The sequence below is a fragment of the Pyrgilauda ruficollis genome, unplaced genomic scaffold, assembly GCF_017590135.1.
Source record: "Pyrgilauda ruficollis isolate IOZ18807 unplaced genomic scaffold, ASM1759013v1 scaffold3, whole genome shotgun sequence".
Classification (NCBI taxonomy): domain Eukaryota; kingdom Metazoa; phylum Chordata; class Aves; order Passeriformes; family Passeridae; genus Pyrgilauda; species Pyrgilauda ruficollis.
In genome coordinates, this window is record NW_024524377.1 from 21,144,967 (window position 1) to 21,157,764 (window position 12,798).

At 37.3% G+C, this 12,798-nt stretch overlaps 1 protein-coding gene across 1 annotated transcript in view; it reads right to left on the reverse strand.

Annotated features, from left to right (window-relative positions):
* The window catches only part of ZNF385B (zinc finger protein 385B), a 155,593-nt gene that overhangs the window by 34,395 nt on the left and 108,400 nt on the right, over positions 1–12,798 (reverse strand). Inside the window, exon 4 of the mRNA XM_041473180.1 lies at positions 1,412–1,522. Within this exon, the coding sequence (XP_041329114.1) occupies positions 1,412–1,522 (111 nt within the window). The remainder of the gene's footprint in view (positions 1–1,411; positions 1,523–12,798) is intronic.

Consider the following 12,798-nt stretch of genomic DNA (forward strand, 5'->3'; position numbering starts at 1 on the left):
TCCACCTGCATGTCAGCACAGACAAAGTGAGTGACCCCTCTCGGGACAGGTCCCATCATCAGGGGGATGCTGACCTCAAGGGGAAAGGCAAGAGTGAGGGCAGCCTGAGCCATGTCACTGGTGATGGATCCACCTCAGAAGCAAGATCCAAGAAGCCAAAGAAAATTTAAAAAAATATTATTGTTTCCTTGATTTAATCAGTAAAAGGACATACCTGGACCAAGTGTCAGAGCAGAAATGATTTTTTTTCCCCCTTAAATCTTAAAGTAGAAAGACAAGCAAACTAAATTTAAAATAATGACTTCTGAGATCATTTAACTAAGCAGATATTGCCACTTCAAAGGAAGTTTAATAAGCTTGTCTAAACGATGACAGATTTAGAAATCAATTTGAAGCTGAGATAGCACTGCTTCAAAATCCTCACCAGCCTAGACAAGAAAGGCAAACTGGGGAAAACACTTCAGAAGACACTTTTCAAAGTGCAATGTTAGAGGCAGAGAAAACCAGGGTAATGGGTATGGGTGCTTTACTGCAAACGTCTAGGAGCATATAACACCCAAAGGCTTCAGAGGAGGTGCCTGCAAACTGTTTCTGAGACCAAAATTATGACAGAAAAATATACAATATTAACACATCACTTCAGGATATATTCTTACCTGCAAGACTAAAAAAAAATCTAGGAATTTTATTTTTATTAACTCAATGACATTAGTAAGAGTCTCCTAGAACAAATACATACTCCTTAACTGTCAAAGGTTATAATCTTATTAGATAGTTTCCTTGAATTTCTTTAATTTTCAAGTGACTTAGGATGAAACTTGAAATGGTTATATATTTTAAAAACACGACTGTACTCTTTTGTAATGATTTTTTTTTTTTAAATTAACCTCCAGGAAACAGTTTCTTTGAATTTCTCATACTCAAAATGACAGCTAGAACTAAGTGTTTATATTTATTATAAATGAAAGTTTTTGGAAGAGTGACTTCATTCAGAAATGGAAAGACATATCAGCAAGGACATACCAACAACAAGGAAAAGCTATTTCTTCTGGAAGAAAATCAAATATGACCTGGAGAACTCACTGGGAAGCTTTTCTGCTTCACCTCCTTTTTCTAAGAAAAAAAAACCTCAGGCTAACATTTCTTTTTGCAATACTTGTTGAAGGTTATTGTACCATCAAATGGGATATCACCTATGGACATGGCATTGGATATCATGCCAGAGCTATCCAAGAAAATTAAGAGTTCATGCTGTATGGATTTCTGCCTCTGAAGGGACAAAAAAACGCACCAGGCTGAGCAGAATGCAGGTAGAACTGGAATGAGTTATTTGGGAAAAAGAGATTTAGATTAATTATATCTAATGCACTAAATTTAAAAAAAAATTAGGAAGAAAATTGGCAATACTCACATCAGAGTTAAAACGAAGCTGGCAGACATTACAGGAAATGACTTGCTTCTTCTTTGGGGGAATGGACACTCCAAATGTATGGTTTATGACTGCTTTTTGCACAGGATCCATCTGGAGAACAAACAATAACCAATTTACAACTTTTCAGGGTAATAAACAGTACAGAAGAAAAATTTAAAAACCAAAACAAACACTTCCAGCAAAAGGCTCTTTTCTTTTTTTTGAGATAAACAGGAGTAATAAGATTCCAGCCCTCACAATAATTAGATTCAACACAGGTTAGGGAATTGGTAGCATGCCAAAGCTGATGAGGAAAAGGCAGCTTCATTGCTGCTGTCATCCCTAGGTTACTAAATAGTTCTTTCCCCACCCCTGCACATGTTCTGGGCTGCAGGGCCCCCCTACAACACCTGAATTGCAAATGAAAGTCCTCCCCTATCAACCACTGCCCCAACAGACACAGTACAGAAGCCACTTCTGCACCCTGACAAGTCACTGTCATTTATTTCTACATGCTTTCCTCTGAGTGACAAATATTAGCACTTATTTGAAAAATACTCTCTCCTGGAGATCTCTTTGTGAAAGGAGGCTCTGCTACAAATAGCACTTGCTGGGAAAAGAGGCTGCAATCCCCAAGCATTTCCATGCAGAACTGGTCAGTGACAGAGCCCATGGGAAGGCTGAAGTTCGGAGGAACATGAAGGGAGTGTTTGCACCAGGAAAGTTAGCATGCTTCAGAAAACATTTTAACACTGTAAGAAACGTGTCATAAGGGAAAAATCTGAATGTATTACTCCTAAATTTGACTGAACCTTTTCAGGAACTCAGAACTGATTACATCTTTGCTGAATACCAGGACTGCTGTTGGTCATGAATATGCTCAGGACCACAGAGCGCTCTGGGCAATGACAGAGTGCTCAGAAAACAGAGTTTAGAACTGTCACTGTATCAAGGCCTAAGTCCTAACATGTCATTCTTCCTGATGTGACATGAATACAGATTAAAATTCATTTCCTGAAGCAAAAATACTCAAACCAAATTTTCTAATTACAGAAAATGCAGAATATCTGGTCTGGTCTCACAACTGATTCTGCTCTCAGCATGATGTTGAACCAGATGACATCTGAGACCCCTTTCAACCCAAATGATCCTATGAGCATCCGTGTATGTGTGGTCCCTCATCCTTATCTAAGATAAACAATGGATTCTGAAGAGAAGAGGAGAAAAAAAAATGGAAGCTTACAACAAAGGATAAGTGCTTATTTCCCCATTTTGTTTTTAAACCAGTTCAGAAGAAAATAATTTGATTTTTATTGTTAGAATTTTCTGAAGCTTGCTTTGCAACCACAGTGTTATTTTTTTTTTTTCCTTTACAGTACTATTAGAAGAAACCAAACCTGCTGTTTAATCCTAGGTGATACACAAGACACACTTGGTACTAAGCTGACTTGCAAAAGGACGAGAAAACAGCTGAAGTAACTGATCCACTGAAGAATTAGAACAGGAAATTACCTGCTTCTAGACTTTTTAAACATGAAGATAAAGACTAATTTTCCCTTAGTACAAATTTTAAGCTTCCAGAGAAGCCTACACTACTGAGGATTTTCTGCACATATATGTACACCAGCAAAAAAACAAATTCAAGAAAAACATTACTGCAGTGTAAGAAGATATTCCTCAAATATATTACCTAACATTAAACACTTTTTTTTTTTTTGTTTTTTTGGACAGTGGTTACACATGTTTATTGCTGCATTCATTTTAAACCAAATGCATGATTTTGTAAATGGCATTAGTGACAAATTTTCCAGAGAGGTAATTTAATATTTATCTTCTGTCACTACATACTGTATTTCATTGCCACAGGGGTACCAGGTGACAATACAAAAGTAAAACCACTTCATCTGGAATGATCTACTAAATTATTTAATGATGCATTGTTATTACAATGAATTGTGACAAAATAAAAAAAAAACCTGAAATAAATGCCCTTGTTACCTGTTTCTTCTATTTCTAGGACACAGTGAGAATTCAAAGTCTAAAAGCTTAAAACACAACAAAAAAAATCCCTTTTCTGACTTGCACCATTTATGGCATCGCCCTACATAGTACATCAAAATTATACATGCAGATTAAAAGTTTTTTGAGCATCCACTTTATAATAGATATGACAATCAATACGTAGTACTATATTTATCATACATGTTAAAATATTGCTGTATTAGGGAAGAGTTGGCTGGGTTTTTTCTTAAATGGACGATATGTTTTATACTTCAACTTAAATACTAAGTGTTAATCAGTTAATCTAGAAGAAAAGAGTAATGTTCAAAAGTACCTCAACCATTTGGAGTGTCTGAGATCGGTGAAAAGAAATAGCAAAAATACCCACAAGTGTCTGCAGTCCCGTTTAAAACAAAATACTAAGGGAAGAAGCAGTGATCAGTGACTCCTCTGTGCACTCCACGTAACAATCCACAGGTCAAGGCACTTCACAACCACAATGCAGACTGTGCACAACGTCCCAGCTTCAAACAGATGCAGCAGCACAAGAACAAAAACCCACGAAAAGAATACAGCTCATGCTGCCTCCAGAAAGTACCACTTGTGATCCCCAGGGGAGCGGGCAATGATCCCTCCCAAACCAGAGCCCTGCATGCAGGCTGGCCATGATTAGAATTCAAGACGTGCAACATTAACAATTAATACACTGTAAATATATCAGAAACTGGGGTGGATTACAGCACGCTGGAAAAATAAAATAGTATCTCTCTGTTAGAAGATTAATGCTGCAGGGTAAACTGATCTTATCCCTACACAAAATTAGTCTCTTCACTGCAGGGAGGGAGGGAGCAGGGAAGAGGGAGAGAATTATTTGTTCAGGTATTTATTAGGAAATGACACAGCATAGTTTGCCCAGTGGGAAGCACCAGTATTTAAGAACCAGATCTATAAAACAAAATAATAACAGAAGCTAACAGCTACCACAAATGCAAATAAAAATCTGCACTATGCTGTTTATGCTACAGGGGAATTTAACAAAGCAATTCATAGTGCTCTGGTAGATATAATTAGGTTTAACAACCTGTTAGTATTGATCTCCTCTTTTAATTGGTTTAATAAAAAGTTAAATTTAAAAATGTGTTTTCAAGAAAGTTGAAGATAACATCTCTTTTGCAATGAGTCTCATTAAAACCACCCAAACTATCGAAGCGAGCAAGGACTAAGAGAATTCAGACAGAAATACTCTATAACTACTGAGATGTGCAGCAAGAACTTTAAAGGCACCTAGAAAATACAAGTGTAGCAACAGACAGGACAGAACAGGGGCAGCACAGACTTGATATTTTCTACTGTTTTTTTCATATTTTCCCATGAAAAAATTTCCACTTGGGTGTTTTCTGTGTATTTGATAAATTCCACTGACTTTCTCTTGCATAGTTACCCCTGAAACTGATGTACTCTATGCATGCACTTCCAATGCCTACAGTCCTCAGTGCCAAGAAATTATTTTGGTTTAAATATACTTCCCTAAAATTCAATTTTATAAGATCTGTACCACATCCCAAGTGATTTTTGTGCTATTCAGTCATTCGTATGGAAATCATTCAATTCCTTTCTACATTCTTGTTGCCCACATCTATTCTACAAAAAAATAAACTAATTCAATTAAATATATTGAAGATATGGACAGGAACCATATAAAATAGTCTGGGTAGATCAGTATTGAACTACGAGATGATGTTTTCAAGGAACCACTAGTATAAACCTGAGCTCTTACTCCCAAACTTCATGGCCAATTCCTAGCACACTACTTTCTATGTCAAGTTTTGTGAATCTTTACTTCCATGTGCCTCACTTTAGAATATCTAGATGTAACTTTACCAACCACTATTGTCTGGCTTGTCAGTCTCATCAAGGTTTTTCACAATTTTTGTTGTCCTTCTTAGTCATCACTACCTTGGAGAACTTTGCCAATAGCAAATTTCCTCAGCTCAAATTTCCTTACCTCCCAAGCATCATTTTGTCATGCAAGAGTATTCTTATGCCAAATTAGTTTTCTTTAAAAATTTTTGCCAAGAGGTTTTGTGAAAAACCTTGTTGGTAATTCAGACTATGTAGATTTAAAAATCCTTATTCACATGTTTGTTGACCCTTATGAACAGCCTTGTAAATAAGGATTTATCTTTACAAAGGCATTATGTTGACACTTGACAGGCAGTTTACAGGATGAGGTATTCTACTATACTGCTCTTATTGAGATACCTATTCATTTGCCTGGTAAAAAGCCCCATTCTCCATGGAATGGGTTTTAAAAACTTGCATCATATTTGCCACCTTTTAGTCCTCAGGTACCAAGCCAGTTTTAGATGACCTGTTACACCTTATCATCAGCAATTCAAGCAATGCATCCTTGAATTCTCTTACCATTCTTGCTACCAGAAACTCTCCCTGCCCTGCTGTGTATCATGGCACCATAGACTCTTCTGGTGCCTCCTGGGAAAGGAACCAGACTACAAAGGGACATGGAAGTAGGCACAGGAAGAAGACAAAAGAAAAAAAAAAGTGTTGGGAGAAGTTGCTTGGTGAAACTGAAGTTCTGTTTATTTTGAAAGATCTCTTTATATACAGCAGACTGTACAAACACCAATATGTGAGCCTCAGAAATAAACTGCAATGATCCTGAGGGGAGGTAAGTAACAGAAGCATAACCTTAAACCTGAGTAAGGTTTAAAGTTGTGATTGGCAATAAATGTCCTGTTACCTCTTATCATGATGTAACTCTTGGGTCAAATATAGAGTTAACTGTTGGACAAGCTTTTGTAAACATAATATTGATACTGGGGATAAGGGATGTAACTCAGTATCACTTAACCAGCATGTATAATAAGCTTCTGAAAACCACAGAGAGGAGCCTTCAGCGTACTATGTTGGTTTATTCTGATAAAGAGAAGTTTTAAACTGTATGTGGAACAAACTGATAATATAATCCAGTATTTCCCTCCAGAAAAAAAAAAAAAACAACTGCTGGCATATATAAATTACCAGTGCAACATCTAAATTAAGTTCTGCAGCTCCCTGTGTGTCTGAGCTCCAGTTGTTATGAAAGCCAAGCACACTGCCACTGTGGAGAATGATCATACATTGAAGCTTATAATAAATTCTGCCAGATACAGACAGCCCCCACCATAACTGTACATATTACAATGACTGAAAGAGTGCCAGAAGTGAATAGACATACTCAGCAAAGCACATACTTAAAATGCCCAGCATTAAAATCAGAAACATTAACATTGTGATGTAATGCTTGGCATGCTTGGCCAACACAAACCAGCAAAAATCTGTTCTCTCCACGTTTGTGTTGCTTTTGTTCCAACAGGGAACATATTTCTCATTTGACTAATTCTAGGCATCATTTAGTGTTCAAGTCACTGCAATTCTGTCACACATTTCATTGTTTATTTTGCATCAGGAACACTTGTGCCAGCTCTACTGATGGAGCTCTACCTGCAAGGAGGTTGTAGCAAGGGGAGCGTCACTATCTTTTCCCAGGTAACAAATGACAGGACAAGAGGAAATATCCCCAAGTTGCACAAAGGGAGGCTTAGACTGGATATTAGGAGAAAAGTATTAGTGAAAGGGTTATCAATCATTGCAACATTGCCCAGGGAAATGGTGGAGTGTCCATCCCTGGAGGTATTTAGATGTGTACATGTGGCACTGAGGGATATGGCTCACTTGTGAATTTGGCAGTGCTGCATCAACGGCTGAATACAATGATTTTCAGGGTCTTTCCCAACATAAATCACTCTGTGATGTGACCAACTTTCTTTTCTTGCAGGAAAGCCATCAATATTCCCTGTGCATCAGCTCTCCTTGAGCAGCACAGAGTGTCTCCAGAGATGTATTTCTGTAGTGTGAGCCTGCAGCTCTCTAAACACTACCTCCCTACACCTCTGTTCCTATGCTCTTCACAACATTTTGGGGGTTCTTAAAAAACAGGCAGACATAAATAGCCTGTAACCAAACCAGGGGTGACTCAGATTCTCAGCAGCTGATTTGGAGACTTGTGCAAATACTTCATTGAACAAAAAGAATAATTAATTTATAACATTAGAGAGGTTTTTTTTACTGCAGTCCTGTGGTCTAGCTGAGGGCTGCGTGAATCTTTTTAAGGAGGCTCTCAATGTACTTACACAGCACATTTGCACAGAGCATGAAATCTGGATCTCAGGGAAATTGAACCCAGCCATACTCAGGTTACAGAAAGTCCATGATTTTACTTTTTCTTTTTAAACTGCTGAGTAGATGTCTCCCCAAGTGCAGTAAAACAAGCATCCACTAAGAAAGAATTCAGACCACAGGCACTAGCATCTCCCTTCCCTTACACACGATTCCTAAAATGTAACAACAACATGGTACTCTGAAGGCAAATCTCTCTGAATGCAACAAACCTCTCTGTTTGTCTGTCCCCTCAATTTGGCAGCAAGCTCCAACTTCCCTGAGGAAAACAGTGGCTGTGATAGCTGGGACATGCACACACTACTAGTAGTCAGTGTAATCAGTAGGAAGCATCTTAAACCCCAAAAATCTTGCTGTAATTCACTTGTTAACATCAGATACTGCAGCTATCCATGAAGAGTTGCTGAATTAAGAGCGAGTACTGAAAATAAAAAAGGAAAGAGATACCTTTGGTTTTACATGTCTACTTCATTTTAGTATAAGACAGCTAAAAGGACACACAGAGCTGCAAACAACCTTTATATCTTAAAATAAGTATAGAAATAATAATAAACTCAGCTTCCTCATTCTCCTTTTAGGCTCAGCTAACTTTGCTTTTGCAAATTCCACATTATTTCTGTTAACACAGTTGCAGGGCTATGTCCCTGGACTTGAGAGACCAATTTTCCATCTCCAGATCCTAGCAGCTAAATTTCCCTCCCTACATTTTTGTATCCAGTCCTATGGTATAATGCAGAGCCTCTGGGTGTGCTACCCTCTTACATGTTCCCCTTTAAAGTTTGCATGGAAAAATGAGAAAGAGGCTGATTCTCTTTGTGTGCCTGTATTCACAATCACACAGAATACAGAAAGTGATTTCTGAAGTGATTTACAGATTTGGGTTAGGCCAGAGGGAACCATTATAGCTGATTTCCTGAAAAATTTATGACATAATTTCATTCACTGAAAAGGTTCAGCCCTTCCTCTTACAGAGTCCAATAATTTGTGGTCAACCAGAGCCTAAATTTTAGGAAAAAACCCCATCTCAACAGCTTGATTTAAGAGTTTCCAAACAAGTTAATTTACATGACTGTGGAAGCAATACTTGCTGAGTTATTATAAGCCACTCAATCTAGTTGTGCTTCTCTGTTAAAGGTCACTCGAACCTCAAATACCTTCTGAATAGTGCAGGCACTCATGCACTGCAATCATGCCAGCTCTTAACATTCTCTTTGATAAACCAAACTCCTTCAGCTGCTCACAATAAAAACCTTGATCATTTGCTAGCTCTTCTCCAACTCCTTTGCAGATTTTCAATACTCCATTGAAGCCCAGTTACCAAAAGTCAGAACCCATGCTCAAATATACTTTCTCTTCAGCTACCTAATCACATCCCTTCTGTTTTAACAAGAAATGCATTCATCATCTTTCCTCAGCATGGACGTGGGAAGCAGAGCCCTAAATCTTTGCTGACATGCACATTTATCCCTCCTGTGTGCTAGCAGCAGCAATTTCACCATCACACATCCTTTTCTCTCTCTCAGGATGTTTTCTGACCCAGCCTCGTAGAGGGCTGAAACAGCAGCACACTGGGAATCTTGTGTTGAAGCAGTCTCCGCTTTCAGTAAGGTTTGCACACAGGAATTTGCAAACCATTGTCAGACCAAGAGCAAGAGGCTACTGATCAATCCCAGTCTCCTCAGTAGAATTTTCTTTCACTTAACCCCGTTCTGAAATCATGGATTAGACCAACATAAGCAAAAGGAACAACTGAAACAAACCCAAGGATTTTCTAACCTTCTGCTTTTCTGGCCTCCTCTGTCTTTGCACTACTCTAGCCTAAATCAAGTAACTGATATTAAAAATCAAAGATAAATAAACTCTCAGCTCTTCGTGCCTCTCTCTTCTCTCCATGTAATGTGATATGATTAAGCACAGACGTCAAAAGGTAACTGAGAAAACACTTTTAAATTATTTCTTGCTATTATTTTTTTCAGTGCTGTGAATATTTCCTCTGCCATTCCTTCCCTTCATGCTTGTATATTTATTGCATGTTAAAAACAATTTCTGGGTTAGAAATTCATAATCAGGATAGTCTTAGTCTTAAATGTTCAGAATTTTCTGAGAATTAAATACCACTGTTGTTTGCTGTTCTAGAAATCTTTCTCTAAAAGATGATGAAAATGCAATATTTGATTCCTATAGAAGTGCTTCACCCAAAGAAAAAATTGATGCAACACCACAAAAAAAAAAAAAATTCTACGATCTGGTCTCTTCTTCTTCTAAGGCTTATTCTCAAGCAAGGATGTAAATACATTAAAGGATTGAGTTTGTTATGAGAACACCAAAAATAGATTTAACCTTTATGGTAAAAATTGTCAAATTTTCTGCTCCAGACAAAAAGAGAGATTTTTGAAATAAAGAAACAGAAAGCTGCTGAGAATATTTTAGGATAAAAGAGAATTCCCCACCAAACAAATGGAGAATAAGTAAAAAAAGCAAATATCTGTGGCTCAATGCTTTCTGTTACATGAAACTGAACTAGCTTTATGTATTGGGAAGCTTCTTTCCAAATTACTGCTCTACCATTGTGCAATACTTTGTTTGTATCTGTAAAATGAACTGCTGGAACCATGACAGACCAAACCTGAGAAAAAGAGTAAAGTCCAAATCCAATGGTTAAGCTCAAGGAATAAGACACTTTTCTTTCCCTCTGCGGCTATGCTGGCTCATAGGTTTAACTGTACATGAGTCATTTCATCTGAGTCTTATATCACTCATTTGTAAAATGGGGATAAAAATATTTGCCACCCCATTAAAAAAAGCTCAAAGGTCTAAATAACACGTTAAAATCATCTGATAGGTGTTACATAACTGCTATTTATTATTAAAGCTGCTGTTTTTCAGAGCACTCAGCTGCATTCAGCTAAACAAAAAAATTATTGCTTTGCCTTCAGATCCAGCAAGAAATAAAAACATACTGCAGTTTGAGACTTGCTGAAAAGCAAACCAATAACATACTCTGAGAGCAAAACTATTCTTGTTACAATACCTATTACCAACTGGCAGTAAAATAATATAAATAGGTAAAATAACCCAAAAAAGTACCTTCCAGCAAAATCCTGCCAAGAGATTCAAGCCTAAGAGCTTGTACTCAGAAAAGGAGCTTAGATAGCACATAGGGCAAACAAGATTCCTGATTTTTCCTTTCATCTTTGAGATAGTCCTTAGCTGTGACCCTTTTCTACTTAAAAGTCTGCTGTAAGTTTTGATGAGTTTTCCTGCTCCCAGGCTGCTCGAGAACACCAAAACACAAAGATTAATGATATTTCATTAGGTACACTTGAATTTCCACTACAGTTCTGAACTATGCTGAGAGGTTAAGGACAAACTCAAAGCTTTTGATTAATTCTGTGAACAGGAGAGAATAAAGACACAAGAAATCTAGTCTTCTGAAATGAATTAATATCATTACTTTTCACATACTGAAAAAAAAAACCCTAATAAGAGGATAGAATTTATGTGTATATGGAGACTTCAATATGAAGGTATAAAATGGCTAAATATAAGTGAGAAGCAAATCAGAACCAAGAATTGCCTAACTATTTTCACAGCTGTCTTCTGCTTTTCACCATATATAAGAAATAAGGTCTTTTTCACTTAAAAATTAATAACGAAATTTCTGATTTGGGTTTGTTTTTCTTGGTTTTGTTTCAGGTTTTTTATCAGCAACATACACAACATAAGCAAACTTCAAAATGCTTTTGATTAAAAAAGCACTGTATTTAGATATGAATCTTTAAAGGATTTCTCTAATTAAGCCTGCTCTGAAACTCAGTGTAGTATCAAAGTCTGTTGGTTTGGGTTTTTTCTTTATGTTTGGTGAGGATTTTTTTTCTCTAAATTTAAGTAAATGAGAAGCAGAGCAGGTAGAAACCTGTCTTGTCCAACAAATACACAGGCAAGAAATGAGATCCTCTTTCCCTAGTGGTAACCTGGGGAAGCAGCTCAAGTTCATGGTGAAAATAGACAGACTGAATATAGAGAAGACCAGTCAGAAATGCACAGCTACTCAAATCAGCCTTGCTCTGTCACTTGAAATGAGCTGGTCAGTGTTCCAAACCTGGTTTCCAGGCATGCAAAGGAAATCAAAATTTCACAGGGCAGCTTTAAACCGCCATTACCTTCAGATTGTCATAAAATTGGCTGTATTTAGATTACAAGACTACAAGTACACCCACATTCTGAAGGAATGAGTATGACAAGAATTACATTTCAGCTAAATTTTTATAATATATTAACTAATAATTATTGCAACAATTCTCAGTTTTACACCTAAGAATGTGACAAAGGTCTAAGGCACAGCAGGAAAGCTCACCATGTACAGCCAGGATACTGCAAAAGCAGCCACTTCATCAGACATATGGAGAATTACTTTTCTCTAAAGCTGCTCTAGAATCTTGCTTAGAACTTGTAGAACTTAGGTTTGTAATTAGGAACTAGCAAAATCTGCGTAAGCAGAATGGTAAAACACATGCTGCTTTTCCCAACTGACCATTCTGTGACTGCTTGCTTTGAAGGGAGATGTTTTAATCACACTCTATTTACAAAACATCCTTCGGTTACCTAATGCCTAAAATATTTATGATTAACAACCCTCTTCCTTTAAAAAGCTTTCTTGTATCAGGAACATACTACTAACTTGAAAAGAAAGCAATTCAATGCAGATAAATGTTTCTGAGCTTTCTTCTGTTGACTAATAAAAGAAATAACTATTGCTGAAATGTAACAAAGACTAACTCTAAGCTTTCTGTTAAGAAAGACATAAAACACATAGCCAAGGACCAGATTTTATGGAGGACTCAGCAAATTGCAGGATTTGTACACAGAAACTGTACTTTAAAGAATTAGGATGACCTAATTACTTTTACACGCAATAATGGATGCAATGCAGCCATTTAGAAACCATTTTTCAAAATCCACCTGGTGGATGCCAGACTCCTGCAAAGGGGTAGGGAAAGGCTGCACCTGGTGACTTCTGCGCTTCACCAGTGCGTGTCAGTGCACTTTCTCCTTGGAGACAGGGTTCCCTATCTGGCTGCTGATCTGGAAACTGAGAAGGAAGCTCATCCATCCAACTCCTTTTTGAAAAAATACAAAAGCAATAG